The sequence below is a fragment of the Pyrus communis genome, chromosome 17 (assembly GCF_963583255.1).
Source record: "Pyrus communis chromosome 17, drPyrComm1.1, whole genome shotgun sequence".
Taxonomy (NCBI): Eukaryota; Viridiplantae; Streptophyta; class Magnoliopsida; order Rosales; family Rosaceae; genus Pyrus; species Pyrus communis.
The window spans coordinates 1798514-1815183 of NC_084819.1; the positions used below are offsets into that span (position 1 = coordinate 1798514).

General features: G+C 35.1%; 1 protein-coding gene across 1 annotated transcript; it reads right to left on the reverse strand.

Annotated features, from left to right (window-relative positions):
* Positions 1 to 230: 230 nt before the first annotated feature.
* On the reverse strand, positions 231 to 2839 carry LOC137721868 (vacuolar-processing enzyme-like). Its single transcript, XM_068460895.1, has 9 exons — positions 2589 to 2839; positions 2326 to 2490; positions 2063 to 2219; positions 1851 to 1933; positions 1555 to 1751; positions 1355 to 1403; positions 1054 to 1245; positions 692 to 898; positions 231 to 553 (listed from the first exon to the last, which is right to left on the reverse strand). The coding sequence occupies exons 1-9, from the start codon at positions 2775 to 2777 to the stop codon at positions 404 to 406; spliced, it is 1389 nt and encodes a 462-aa protein (XP_068316996.1). The 5' UTR covers positions 2778 to 2839; the 3' UTR covers positions 231 to 403.
* Positions 2840 to 16670: the final 13831 nt, after the last annotated feature.

The window sequence follows — 16670 nt, forward strand, 5'->3', positions numbered from 1 at the left end:
TAGAGATCACCAAAAATAGTGATGACTGCACAGAATTTAAGAAGGGATTGTCGGCTATTGGAGACGGCTACTCCGGCAGCTCATAACACACATATATATGTCATTGATAGGGTTTTGGCATTGCAGTCAGCCTTTATCTCCATTGGAGCTAGCTGACAAAATGCTCACCAACCTGTTCGTACAAAGCTAATCTTAGCCCTTCATTGGAGCTTTTAATCCAAGCCTTACACTTGTAGAAAAACTATCACTTAACTTAAACTGGCCGTTACATTTCCAAAGGAAATAGCCGTTGGCTTTATTAGTCCAGCTGCTGCAATTACTTCAAGATCAACTCCAGAAATAGTTTAGCATCCAACACATCACACATATATGTATTGATCATTTATCTGATCAAAAGGAAGTTCTAGACATTGGGTTTGTTGGCACAAGTTTGATCAGATGCTGCAACCATTTTCTCTGTGGTAATCCCAGCATTGCATATGTTGGCTATAGCTCGCGTGTACTTCATTCCGTATGCAGATAAATGTCCACAGTACTTCTCATAAATATTCATCTGCATGGAAAGAACTCAAAATCATTATCTCAGAGATAAAAGTTGTTGATTTACTTTAAAAAACTGAACAAAGAAGCACAAGCACTTGCGTGTCGTCTGTATCAATTTGATGTATAGAATTACAGGAGATAAACTTACAAAGTTCTTGAAGCAGTCCCAATTATCTACCACAGGTTGCCCCTGTGGCCTAACATTCATTAAAACGTTTGAGCTCTTCTCGTGTCCGAACAAAACCTCCCCTAGTTTCGTTATGCTATAGTCCACGTTTTTCCTATGAGCAATTTCAAGCAGCAGCTGCTTCTGAGCATCCTGTTTCTCTTGAGATCCAGTAGGAGCTTTTTGCAGCTGAAACATATAGAACAAAAAGTACAAATTGTCAAAAACATACGAAAAGTTCTCTGTCCGGACAGTTTGGCATGTACTAATCAATTCATATATGTGTATACATGAAAATTAAACACATTGAAGTTTGCAATTCAGAATAAAAGAAGAGCAGAAACCTTTTGCTGAAAGTAGAGGAGCTTCGTGTCACGTTGGTTAACAGCCCTTGAGATCGAGGGTGAAGAGATATCGCTGGTGGAAGTATGGCTACGATTAGAAAGATCTGCACCCATGTAAGCAAAGAGGAACTCCTGTTTATGACTCATATCTCCGTACTGCATAACATGCGAATTAGTTGTTCTTCTTCGAACCTGTAATTCAATCGACATGGTAACATGGTTATATTATTCTAATTTCACCAACATTAGACATTATGATATCCATAAATATTTTACACACGAGAAACTTTCAAAATATTACCCTTTCATATTGATTCTCCAAAGTTTCTTTATGCAAATCACTTATGTCACTGCTCTCAAATGTGAAAATATGGTCCAAAAGTCACCGAAACAACAAAGCAATTAGTATAGGCATTTGATCGAAAATGTGTTTGAAACTGACAAAATAATGTACTCTGTTAAATTAGAACAGCATTTTCAAAAAGAAAGGCACTGCATTACCAATCCTCCATCCAGGAAATGCTATACAAGTCTCCCAAACAAGTATCAAACTCGTCAGGAAGTGATCGGTCACCAGGACAATATGTTCCATAACTACTCTCTTCTGCATTCGATGCAGTGGTAGCATAAATATTCAGATTACTTGAAAGGAGGCCCTCAAACATGCTCCCTGCCTCGCAAGCTTCAAGGTAAAATACCTATTTTTTTTTTCCACATAAATGCATCAAAACTCAGAAAATCATCAAAAAAAGAGTTGAAGACTTCAGTAAGACTGTTACTCAAGTGAACATTCTTACCATGCTTTTGTAACCTTTAGAAGCATGCTTCTTCTGTAGTACACGTATGAGATCTTTCGCATAAACATAATCGCTAGGCATCCCTGAACACAATATACTGTTTATATGCAACCCGAAGAACAAAATTTACTGAATTTATGGGACTATATAAGATCACTAAATATATATTTTCAAAGTTAATAAAATTAAAATAAAAAAAAGCTACAAATTACCAAGTAATCCTACAGAACCATGGTCTGCATAATATATGAAAACATGGTCATTCGGACCGCTACTTAGAACCTTGCCACTTCCTCCGGTGAGAGCACTTTTGTCTCCGAGAATAACAGCATAGAGATTGCGTGCGTTAACATGATCTCCTGTATAATCCTGCATCAGAAAAAAAAAAAAATTACTTACAGGTAACTAAACAATGTTAAACTAACAAATTAACCAGCTAGAAATTAAAAATCAGACTCAGAAAATTAGTTACGACCTTGGGAACTCCTTTATAAACATCAGGTCCGTTTGGCTTGTTGATGATGACACCTTTTCGAGGATTTTCCGAGTTGTATGCGATATCATCGTACATGAAAACGATGATGTTCTCGTCTTTCAGTCCTCCTTTCTTCAGTATCTGGTACGCATGGCATATGTCAGCCTGCATGGAACGACAAGGATTAGCCCTAAATTTTATTACTTGTAACACAATTAACATAAAATGTTACTAATTAATCAAAATTTTGGACAAGCTTAAACCTGGTGCCTGTAGTTGCTGTAACCACTTGATCCTGCAACCAGAACTGCCCATCCTTTTCCCTTATCAGTAGTGGTACGTGAAGAGCCCTTGTTATCTCCATTAATTTCAGGGAAGCAGAAGCTTCCATGAATAGCCAAACTTAACAAAGTAAGAGACAGTAAAACCCCACAATAACCATGATTATCCATGATCTGCAGATTAACCTTGACTAACCAATACCCAAACTCTCAAGTCAAGTACGATTGCATGTTCTTCTAATGAAGGAGTCAATTTATAGATGTCTTACGGTTGAAATGAACGGTTCAGATTAAATCCCCCCTACGTGCTCGAGAAGGAAATGCATGTCTAAAATCTTCTGAGGAATAATTGTTTCAAACTTCATCAGCCCACTCAACTCTTCATCATCAACTGTGATCCTAGACGTACGTGGCCCACCATATTATGGATTAATTCTAACAAATATAATGAAAAACGCCAGCTATCATATAGTGTAAAAGATAATGAAAATAGATATTAGTTTATTACAGTATATTTTAATGGTATTTCTCTCTATTTTAAATATGAAGTCTATGTTTGATTCTTCAAAATGACAAGCTTAGTATTGTGGTTTAGTGGTATTCATCTTCACTTGTAAGTGCATGGTAGGTCATAGGTTTCACCTCCCTGGAATTCGATACCAAATTATGATTGACTTATATTATGACTTATCCAAAATTTCAACCCGCAGTATTGTTGTATATGAAAATTTGTGTCCACTTATAAATGAGAGGTTTTACGTTCGACTTCGTAGATTTGGTGAGTTTAACATCAAATTATTTTGACTGACACATATTGTTCTAAAAATTCCCACCAAAGTGCTAGGCGGCTGGACATAACCCCGATTAATACCTAGGCATTTGAAAATTAAGAAAATGCGCCTAAACCTGCTTAGGCTTCCACCTAGCCTGCCTAGCACTCCTAAACCCACCTCTATCGTGACTCTCAAGAGACTTGTTGAATACTTGAATGAACACTCATTATATGCTTGTTCTCCATATTTTCAATATGGTTGTCTATTACTTTATATTCTATATGTCATATTATTTATCAATTTATGTATCCCATTACAATTTTGAGTTTTTTAAAGTATAAATTGGCACTTGTTTATACAATATATCATAAATTTACTTTGTTTATACAATATATCATAAATTTACTTAAATCCGTCTAATATGCCTAAGCCCCCGCCTAGCCGTTTAGGCAGTAGGCCCTAGTCCGCCGCCCGACTGGCAGGTAAAGTTTTTTAGAACCAATGTAACTTAGCCAAATTTCCCATTCATAATGTTTAATACAATGTCCTAAGATTGATTTGAGCTCATTGCCTTAGAGGTTAAGATTTTGGGTTTGGATATTTTAATTAAGATTTTGGGTTTGGATATTTTAATAGAAAAACTCATGAAAATGACTTGAAAACTTTGAGTTTTAACGATAAGAACAAAATAAAAGGTAATGTGAATGATACCAAGATTGACTTTTTAGTGTAAAAATGTGATTTTCATTAAAGTGAACAGTATCATAAACTTTTCGTTAAAGTTCCATATTTTAATATGGTATAATTACCGCTCAGCACAAGTCATCTATTCAAAAATTTTGGTCATCCAAAAAGGAGGTCATGGCTTCTATTTTCGCATTGGAATTAGTAGCTATGACTGATGAATTAAATGATGTAGTGGCATTTCTCACAGAATTGCTGTGTGACACGCACGAAAAATTGCTATGTAAAGGACGGATTTGGATCCTCCCCTGAGCCTAAGAAGAGGATTCTCCTGACTAAAACACGTGGACCGTTAGATTTTTATCTAACAGCTACAAACAGAGGGATCCCTTTAAAATTATAATAATTATAACCGTTGGATAAAAATTCAACGATTCATGTGTCTTGGTCAGGAGGATCCTCTCATTGGGCTCAGAAGAGGATCCAAATCCTTTAAAGGACATCCTTTAATTTGATGTGCATAACCACCTTATATGAATGGTGATTATTCGATTTCAAAATTCTAGCTTTTAATGAATATTTGTAGCGTCACTCATTATTGTTGTTTGGTGGTATTTCTTTTTATTTGTAAATAAGAGATCTTAAGTTCAAATATCTTAACTGACGAATTCAATAATAAGCTACCTAGCTGAATTCATCACTCTCTTTAGTGTAAATATATTGATATACTAAAAGCAAATACTTGTATCGAACCAAATTAATGACTCACATAATTATTTGCACGTTGAACATGTGATGTTTATTTTATTTGACCAAATAGTGGAGTGGACTTGTCTCCGAGGTCATGCAACCACAGCTTTCCATATATATGTAGTCTATCAAAAAGTTATATGACCTAATAATTTGTATGGTGTGGCATGTTTATTTTATTTTCCCATCTAGAAGAACAGTTGTGCTAGGAAATAAATGTACAATTTATTTTTCGATACAAGTTATATTTTACTTTAAATTAATTTAAAGTTTGGGGTTGAAAATTCAAATTTCGGCGGGTGCTCACGTTGGGGTGAGTCAACATCTAAGTTAAAATAGAATTGTGATTTATTTTTCTTTTCTTGCAAGACTTCCATTTGTACAAAGGTTAGGATTTTATTTTTTGTTATAAAATAGATTAAAAATGTTTTCTTCTTACTCAACAAAGATGGTATCTCGATAAATTCATCCCTCGACAGAGACAATAATGCATAACAATGTTTATGCTCTATATTTTAACAGTACAAGCAGGAGTTCATTTACTCTAACCAATGTAGTTAAACTTACGGTTCCATATGTACTATACAATTAGGACTTGGTAGGACATAAACAAGGGATTCCTTATCTATAGAGATGTACAATTAAGAAAGTTGATTAAAATATATATGCATGTCAAAAACCTCTGACGAATAATTTTTTTCAAACTTTATCAACCCACTCAACACGAACAATACTTAGCTACTCAAAGATGAGTAGGAACTTCTACTTAAAATTCCTCAAAATTGTTCATTGCCAATTTATAGAACTTTGTGTTTATAATCAGAACGTTCATATTATAAATCACCCTATAAAGATCATCTCTGCAAAAAATCAATTAAAATTAAGTTCGTTTAGTCATCAAACTATTTAAAAACAAATGAACGGTATTGGTAAAAGCATTATGAACTGTTTATGTATTTGCTACAATAGATTGCCTAAACGACCTTAATTTTAATTTATTTTTGCTGAGATGATTTTTACAGTGTGATTCACAGTATGAACGGTTCTGATCATAAGTACAAAACTCTGTGTTTAAAATACTAAGAGTTTTGAGTAGGAATTCATACTCATCTTTAAGTAGCCAAGTATTGTTCACTAAACACGTCATCATCAACTTTGTGATCCTAGGCGTACGTGGCCCACTTATCATGGATTAATTCTAACAAATATAATGAAATACTACAACCATCCATTAGGGAAAAGGATCCTCTCCAGGCTTCCTTCCACCAAATCCACAAATTCGGACCCTTGAAATTTGATTCAACAACTAAAAACAAGGGCCCTCTTTAAAAGTTATAATAACTTTAACTGTTTGATCAAATTTCAAGGGTCTGGATTAGTGGATTTGGTGGAAGGGAGAGATGATCCCTTTCCTCCATTAGGGACAACGATTTGTCATTTGTCAACCTCATATAGTGTAAAAGATAATGAAAATTAGTTTATTACAGTATAGTTTACTGGTATTTTTCTATATTTTAAATATAAGGTTTATGTTTGATTCTTCAAAATGATAAGCTTAGTATTACAATCTAGTGTTATTTCTCTTCACTTATAAGTGCATGGTAGGTCATAGGTTTCAACTCCCTTGAATTTGATACCAAAATATGGTTGATTCATCGTATGACTTATCCAAAATTTCAGCCCACAATATCGTTGTATATGAAAAACTTGTCTTTACTTATAAGTGAGTGGTCTTACATTCGACTTCGTAGATCTAGTAAGTTTAACATCAAATTATTTTGACTAACACATTGTGTAACTTGGCCAAATTTTCCATTCCTTAATGTTTAATACAATGTCCTACTTAGATTGATTTGAGCTAATTGCCTAAAAAAAGATTTTGGGTTTGGATATTTTACTATGGTATAATTGCCTCTCAGCACAAGTCATCCATACAAGGATCATCCAATAAAATTCTTGGTCATCCAAAAAGGGGGTCATGGTTTTGGACTATAGATCTTCTATTTTCACATTGGAATTAGTAGCTATAACTGAGGAATTAAATCATGCAAATTTGGATAAATTTCTTCCGTTCAATTGAATACATTGCTGATTATGTACTGGCATTTCTCACAGAATTGCTGTGTGACACCCATGAAAAATTGCTATGGAAAGGACATCCTTTAATTTGATGTGCACAGCCACCTTACATCAATGGTTGTTATTAGAATTCAAAATTCTTGTTTTTAAAGAATGCTTGTATCATCTCTAAATTTTATGGTCTGATGGTATTCATCTTCACGAGATTTGAGCTAATTGGTAACGAAATCTCGTGGATGACGAATTCGATACCAAATTAGGCTGCCTTTTATGTGACTTATCCGAACTCCTCTCGAACCAAAAAAAATTTACTTGTATTGAACCAAATTAATGGCTCACATAATTATTTCAACGTTGAACATGTAATGTTTATTTTATTTGACCAACAATGGAGTGGGCTTATCTTCGATATCATGCATCATAGTCTTCCATATATATGTAGTCTACCAAAAAATTATATGACCTAGTAATTTGTACGGTGTGACGTTTATTTTATTTTCCCTTCTAGAAGAACAGCTGCGCTAGGAAATAAATGCAACCATTTTTTTTTTTGATATAAGTTATATTTTATTTTATAATTTTTTTTATTAGCACCTCATGTATTGTTTTTTTTATATACAATTTATATTTTATTTTATAATTATTTTTATTAGCACCTTATGTATTGTGAAAGGAGCTTTATTAAAATTTATTACTAAATGAATTATATACCATATGAAATGACCATTTAGACCCATCAAGTTTTAATAATGAAAATAAAGATAATGAATGCACTCCATATCACTTTCAACGTGTAACCCAAATTTCATGAAAGCAAATTGTTGTTGTGGAGGTGGATTTTGGCAGTGAAATATGAGCAGTGGATTTATAGTAAATCAATTTTAGGTGACGGAAGTCAAAGAATTCTTAAACTAGAATATATTATTTTTAGTGGGTATTGGCCTAGTCTCTCCTCCCGTGCTTATTTTACTCTTCCTTTTTTTTTCAATTTTCTTAGGGTCAAATTATGTTTTTACATTTTCATTATTTATTGATTTAAAACATATTTTTCTTAACGGATAATGGGTCGAATCATATTACTTGATAACATTAACATACCGGTTTCGGGTCGGATCATATTATCCGTTTACTTTAACGGGTGTTACACGATACAACTCATTAAGATATTAGGTATGTCACGAAAACGGCATGAACACGAAAAACACTACACTAATGTCAGGTCTAGTTTCTGGGTGCAACGGTCCTTTCTCCTTCGGGAGAGGGTTGGTGCCTCGCACACCACTGTTAACGAAGAGCTAATCTCGCCTAATCCGTCTCTTCAAAAATTATAAAAACAAAAAACAAACAAAAAAAACGCGTAACCCAAATTATTTTCCAGGCTCTCAAAGGTTTGATGATGACCAAACCCCACCTGTAGAATGGGAGAAGAACAAAATAAAAGTACTTAAATACTATGAGACAAAGGAGAGTTTTAACATATGTTAGGTTTTGAGAGCAACGAGGTGAAAGTTTTCTAAACTTAGCATTCATTCACACATCATCATCTCTTCGTGAAAAAGCTGTTTTCCCTCGCACTCGTGCAAATCTGTGTTTCGTAGCTTTGCTTTCGAACTGCTACTTGTGTTGTTTGTTCTTACTGTTTTACAGTAGGATTGAAACTACTGTCAGCACTGGGTCTCGATCCACCAAATTAGCAATTTCAGGGTACAAACTAGAAAACTACATGGCTTACAATCTGACATATTGTGGTACTTGAGAAGGTACTGGTATACTTGGTTTGTGAAGGACGAAGTCCAACATCGATAGAGGACCTAGAGGTCGGGCCGAACCAAGATAAAAGAGTTCGAACTCATTGCCACATGTAATAGTTACTAAGAAAATAAGATAGGGTTGATTGCTAGTCGAAACACGTAGCATCAAAATACAATATAAGAACCATAATACCAGAAGACAAGCAAAAGATAGAATCCTGATTCATAATACCAGAAGACAAGCAAAAGATATAATCCTGATACACTAAAACCAAGCTCAAACAGTTTGCTCAATACCATAAATAGCTTTGTGCAGTTGGCAATCTCGAGGAAGTGACATATGAGCAGAATCAACAAAAGAAGTTATTTTCACACATCTTTTTTAGATTCTCAGATTCTCACATACCCTTGTTTATTTATGGTAATCAGATTGAATAAATCGAACAAAATCAACAACCACGATTAAAAAGGATTTGTATAAAAAGTTAAAAACAATGTGTGAAAATCACTTCTCATCAACGAATCCCGGGATGGTCGAGTAAAAACATTAGTGCTCACATATTCATGAAGAAAAGCATTCCCACATCAGTTGACGGAGAAGTCAACCAAATTGTGCAGTCGACAACTTTGACTAAGGTGAATAGAATCAACAAATCCTTGAGGTTGAGACATGAAAACAGCAGTAGTGCCACTACCACATATCCAAGAAGAAAATCATTCTTCACATTTAGTTGACGACGAGGTCAACCATAGGAAATAATAGTGGGCTTGACTCCAAAGCCCAACTGAAACTTGTTAAATCAATTTCGAGAGATGCTAATAAAATCTCGTATGACATCATTGAAAAAAAAAAAATTATGTTATCTGGGCTCCTCAAGACTTCCTCTTCAATTCACTTAGTCGCCGATTCATAAAATTTCACGTTAATCATTCATATTATAATTCTATACGTAAAAATTATCAATGCAAAAACTTAATCAAAACGAAGATCATTTTAGAAATAAATAGACGGTTCTCGTCGGTTTATAAAATCCATCCATCTATTTTAAAATGGTTTGATGACTAAACTATTTCATATTTTATTTATTTTTTGCACATGTGATCCTTACAAATTACTTTCTAATATGAACAATTCCGATCATAATCATAATGACACATCCCCGACCGGAGTCGAGGCACGTTGGCCGACACCTGAAGGTGATGTAGCCAAAACGAAGTGATGCATAAAAATATGGATCAATTTAACCAAAGTAGCATTTATTTAAGCTAATAAAGAGAGTGCGCAGTAGTGGGAAGAATCCATAAAACATAAGTAGTCAGAGCATAGATGACAGTACGACCTAAGTAGAGTAGTTGAATCTAGTTAAGGTACTTATTACACAACCGGAAATAAGCTCCTACATTTATTTATGAAGATGTCAGAACCGTCATAAACCCCTTGTACGCCACAAAGAATTCAGCTAACTAGGTCCTGGAGGGGCGAAAAAACAGAAGGGTGAGTGGGCAAAAACAAAGGTTTAAAAATACAATTATTTTCTGAACATACTAACCCCTAGCCGTCCTCTAGCCATAAAACAATTATAGTTTCCAGAAAATCATACTACGTATAAGTATGATATCAAATGTAAATCAACAATAATTCTAGAAATACACAAATCATGATATCTTAACCGTGGCATAAAAAAAAAATCTAGTGCTCATCAATCTATGCTAACACACGAGTTCATGCAGAGGGATTCTAACATGACCAGGACTGGGTGTAATCATAATATACACTCTGGTACTACAATCACGTGAAGATTGGCGCTAGGCGCATCACATACGAGTCCTAGTTGCCTATTGCAACCTATGATAGGACTAGCACCTACAATGGATCCAAGGTGAGCGTGCATTGCAATTTGAACATACATGTGAAGCCTAGCCCTAGCCCGGGCGAGTACTACACCGATGCAAGCATGCATGATGATCAAGTATAATGTATATGAATATGCATGACAATTTATAAATCTCAACAATATAATAGCATTTTTAAATTAAATAAAACATGGCATGATAGGCATAATATCAATCTAAAAGCATTTTTGGAAACTATAAAACTTTATATATATATACACACACACATATATGCCCACTTACTGATACGTAGTCGGATCGTAGCATCCTAGCCTTGTTTGTCCTCGTACCTCCTCGGGATAATTCTCTCCTATATGTGAAACAACTATAGTAATTAATTAATTAGGACATACACCAAAAGGCTAGGAAAATCGCCCCCATAGTTTTGCTCAAACGGAGGGTTTAAATATATGAAAACATTCTAGTCGACGTCACGAACCCGTATACGTTGACCACGCACCGCCAAGTCGCAGCCATACGTGTGCCTATCCGCAGGCCACATGCACCCACACGTAGGCCACTTACGCCCACGAGCAGGCCACGCGCGCCCACGAGCAGGTCACGCTTGCCCACGCGTTGGTAGATCCCCAGGGAATATTCCGTCAGATTTGATAGAATATTCCATTAAATTTAACAGTGTTACCTTAACAGCGTCATAATATTTCGTTAACTTTAATAGATTATTCTCCTTCTTTTCCAATTGTCTTCCGCCGTCGTTTGGTTTGCCGGATTTTGGAAAATTTTGCCGAGATTTTGTAAAAACTTTAAAACTCCATGTCTTTGTCATTTCTCAACCATTTTCGATGTAGTTGATATGGAAATGAAACTTGGGAAGAGAAGAACAAGATTGTACCTTTCGAAAGTCCAAAAGGTGGACGGAAATGGACTGAAAATAGCTCAAAAGTCTCGGACCAACTCCAACTTCCCAAAGCCGCATGTTTACACGTTGGCTCGACTTCAAACTTAGGTTAGGGACTCCAGGGAGTTGCATAGTTACATCTAAACATTCCAAAACCTTGCAACTTGAGTGGAAAGTCACTGGAGAACCACCTAAGTCAAAGCTTTGAGTTGCTCCGAGTTGGAAGCTCAAAATTCGATCATTTTTTAATCAGTTCGTACGGATAGACTCGTGGGAATGAGAGGATCACGATGGTGGTGATTTAAGGTCTAATCCGTGAGGTTTGATGATGGTTCTTAGTTGTTGAAGAGAGAAGGGAGACTCGGTGTGAGGGAGAGAAGAAGAAGATAGAGAGAGAGGGGGAAGACTTTTGATTGGACAAAAATGAGGTCTCCGATTGGTTAAGAAGAAATGGGGCAAAAGTTGATTGGTGGTGAGGTATGGTCACGTGACAAATTTTTAAAGAGAAAAAGTGATAAGATTTGGTACAATATAAAAATACATAATCCGGCTCACCTTATCAAAAACAGTATTCCCAACTCTAAATAATTAGCACACGCGTGTACAATTTTACCCGTTGTTAACGTACTTTAACTAATCGCAACTTCTTTGTTACAAATCTAATTCGGGTCTAACTACTCACGCATTCGTAACAACAAGTACTATTGAATTACGAAAATAGGAAAAATATATAAAAGACGAATAACTACGTCAACGTCAGGTTCCATTTTGCCAACAAAGGCATAATCGTCATTTTACACACTCGGGAAGGAAATTACATGGAAAATTAGGGACTGGTCGTCACACATAAAGCTCCGTCGATCAAACACGTGGTAAATTGGGGAAGAAATCCTTCTCATTCGTTAAAGAGTCAAGTTAATAGATAATACTTGGGAATTCACTAGTTTAATTTCTATTTATTAAGGAATGACATTACTAAATACTGGTCAAACTCTCTTAATTAAGACCCGTTGTATCACAAAAAGGTAATATTACAAAGATAAATTTTTTATACCAAATTTTATAAATCATATGACGTGATTGTTAATGATCAGATTTACTTAAGTATTGATTAACATCTTATTTTTGTTGTGACACATTATGTAGTTTACAAATTCAATCTAAAAATTTGATCTACTTAACACTACTCATCGTGAAAATAAGAGAAATTGATAATCGTGTCGTACCCCAATACAAGCATGATCAAATCAACTTGACTTAGAGTTTGAGTGACCACAGGTTCATCCATTCCCAAAGCCAAAGGTTCTTCCATCATTGCATTTTTGTACGATACGGTAATGCTAAGGAAATTAAATATGTAGACTAAATTTTATAAACTAAATGACATGAAAGTTGATGATTGGATTATTATTTAAGTGTTGATTAACGTGCTTATTTTTTATTAGTGACACATCATTTAGTTTGCAAATTTAAGTCTCGTTCGGAAGTTATTTTCAAATGACTAAATCGCTTTTGATAGTGTCTTTTTAAAACCAATTCTTAGTAAAAGTGCAAGTGAATCCTGAAAAAGTACTTGAAGTGCTTTTTGCAAGAAGCACTTTAAGTGCTTTTGGAACCCAAAAACACTTTCACCAAAACCCCCTTCAATTATTTTAAAAGCATTTCTAAACAAGTTCTTAGTCTACAAATTTAGTCAAACTAGCATTACTAAAAAAATTAGTTTACCTAACATTCAAGAAAATAAGAGAGACTCATAACTGTGTCACGCCCCTGTACACCCAAGATGAAATCAACTTGACTTTAGAGTTTGAGTGACCACATGTCCATCCACACCCAAAGCCAAAGGTTCTCCCATCATTGCATTTTTGCACAATACGGTAATGCTAAAGGAGATTAAATATATAGACTAAATTTTATAAACTAAATAACATGAAAGTTGATGATTGGATTATTACTTAAATGTTGATTAATGTGCTTTTTTTTATTATTGGTGACACATCTTTTAGCAACTTTAGGGCTCGTTTGTAAATACTTTTAAAATGATTAAAATCGCTTTTGATGGAAGTGTTTTTTGAACCAATTCTTAGTAAAAATTCAAGTGAATCCTAAAAATGTACTTGAAGTGCTTCTTGTAAGAAGCATAAAACTGGTGCTTTTTGCAGGAAACAATTTAAGTGCTTTTAGAACCCAAAAACCTCTTCAATTATTTTAAAAGCATTTTTAAATGAGCTCTTAGTCTACATATTTAGTCTAACTAGCTTACTCAAAAAATTAGTCTACCTAGCATTCATAAAAATAAGAGAGACTAATAACTGTGTCACACCCCTATACACACAAGATGAAATTGACTTTAGAGTTTGAGTGACCGCATGTCCATCCACACCCAAAGCCGAAGGTTCTCCCATCATTGCATTTTTGCACGATACACTAATGCTAGAGATTAAATATGTAGTCTAAATATTATAAACTAAATGACATGAAAGTTGATGATTGAATTATTACTTAAGTGTTGATTAACGTGCTTATTTTTTATTAGTGACACATCATTTAGTTTGCAAATTTAGAACTCTTTTGGAAGTGGTTTTAAAATGACTGAAATCGTTTTTGAAGAGTTTTTTTTTTTTTTTTTTTTTTTTTTTTAAACCAATTCTTAGTAAAAGTGCAAGTGATCCTGCAAGAAGCACATAAATGGTGAATCCTACAAGATGCACATAACTGGTGTTTTCTGCAAGAAACACATAACTAGTGCTTCTTGCATAAAGCACTTTAAGTGCTTTTAGAACCTAAAAACACTTTCACCAAAAACTCATTCAATTATTTTAAAAACATTTCTAAACAAGCTCTTAGTCTACAATTTTAATCTAACTAGCATTACTAAAAAAAAAAAATTAATCTACTTGACATTATTCGTCATGAAAATAAAAGAGATTGATAACCGTGTGGCACCATTTCACACAGAAGATGAAATCAACTTGACGTTAGTGTTTGAGTGACCACGAGTCCATCCACATCCGAAGCCAAAGGTTCTGCCATCATTGCACTTTTGCACGATACGGTTTTCCAAAAATGTCCATCGGGGATATTCCCCCAACCAACAACAATTGGTCCCCCCAAATCCCTACCAGCAAACCGGCGCGTGCCTGTCAAATGAAAATCAAAATCCCCCCGGATGGAACCTGCAAAATCCGGTAGCCAGTCTAATAAGGTCCTGTATGAAGAAAATAGACCAGCCACCACCAGAAGAGTTTGAGACTGACAGTGAGTCTGTAAGAGTTCGAGGGTTTGGTGATTATTCAGCGGTTGGAGATATGGCTGGAGTTGGAGTTGCAGAAAGAGAAGGTGTTACTCTGCAGGAGATAAAGAAGAAAATGGCTGAGTTTTCAAGGGAAAGAGACTAGGATCAGTTTCATAGCCTAGAAATCTGCTTTTGGCTCTAGTAATTTGTACAACTTCAAAACCCTAACATCAGTTCAGTACCCATTTGTGAAATCTTAGTAAAACTTGCTTACATCCATCGTTTCTGCTTCTATGATTGTTTGTCCACATACCCATTATCTATTATTCTCCTATTTTTTATTGAGTAATGTTAGGAAGATTAAATTTATAGACAAAATTTTGTAAATTAAATGACATGTGAGTTGATGATTGAATTGTTACTTAAACGTTAATAAACTTGTTCATTCTTGTTAGTGACATATCATTTAATTTGTAAATTTAGTCTTCCTAGTATTATCCATTTTTATTAATTTTATTTTTATCCAAAATGGTCTCTGACATTGCATAATGGTAATGAAACCCTGATTTTGTCCACTGTAAATTACTTTGGTAAGTCTATGAAAAATCTTATTAAATTGTCAGATGAACAACCTTTGACCACCTTTTAAGAGTATTTTTGTCAAACCTTGTTATTATTGTTATTGATTTTTACTTTGGGTGGGATTTTTTGTTTGATTCTTGACATAGATACAAAAATCTCTCTTTTCTTGGTAATATTTGACATCAGTACTGTTAGTCATGAGTCAATATTAGGAAAAAAGGAATGTAAATACTAGGAGTCCTTTATTAAGTAGGTTTGTTTATAAGCTTTATTTTGTTTCCTTGTTGAACACTGATTGTACATGTATATATTTCTAAAGAAGCAATACAAGAAAAATTCCCATAAAGTTCTATTTGGTATCAAGAGCTAGAGTTGCCGAAACCCTAGTTCTTTCCGCTGTGCTTGGTTGACTGCGTTTTCTGCAAATTTTCTGCAGAAAACAGGGTAGCCGTGAGTGGGTGATCTTGCTGCGTGTGCAGCAGTGTGTGGCTGGACTGTGTTTAATTGGCGTTTCTGCACAATTTTGCCGTGTGCGTGCATTAGTGTTGATTTTTTGGGAAAAACCGAATGGCGTCAGGAGGAGGCAGTGGCATGTTGAAGTTAGAGGGCAGTAACTCAACCAATAATCCAGTATTGAATCTGGTCGTTATTCAGAGTGATGCGTCTGTTGTATCAAATACCGTGAAATTAAATGGATCAAATTATCCTCTTTGGTCCAAAGTTTTGGAGATCCACATCGCTGGACGCAGTAGGAAGGGCTTTGTGACTAGGAGTACCAAAGAGCCGGCTGAGAATAGTTCTGAGTATGAGACGTGGAAGACAGGAAATGCAATAGTAAAAGGGTGGTTGATCAATTCCATGGAACCTGCTATCATGAGATTTTTTATTCACCTGCGTACCGCTAAAGAAATTTGGGAAGAGGTGGCTCGAACCTATTATGATGGTTCAGACATTTCTCAGATTTATGAATTGAAGGTTAAATCGTTCAGACTTCGTCAAGAGGGTCGGCCAATTGGCGTGTATTATGCTGATCTCAAGTCCATTTGGCAGGAGTTAGATCAACGGAGACCAATCAAGATGGAATGTGATGTGGATCTCAAGACACTTCGAGAAGAAATTCAGATTGATCGTGTGTATGCCTTTTTGGCGGGTTTGGATGATGTGTTTGATAAAGTGCGTAGTGATATTTTACGTACTCAGCCCCTACCATCTGTTAAGGAGGTGTTTTATGTTGTTCGGCGTGAAGCTCAACAACATGCTACTATGATGGGTGGAAATAACAATCACGGAGGGTTGCCGTCCATGGCCATGATCTCTCGGCCAGTTGGTGCTTCTCGTCCTAGTAATTCTTCTACTCAATCTTTAAATTCTCGTCCCTTTAACCGAGAAAATAAAGATGATTTGAAGTGTACTTTTTGTGGACAAACCCGTCATACTGAAGATACATGCTTTGCTAAG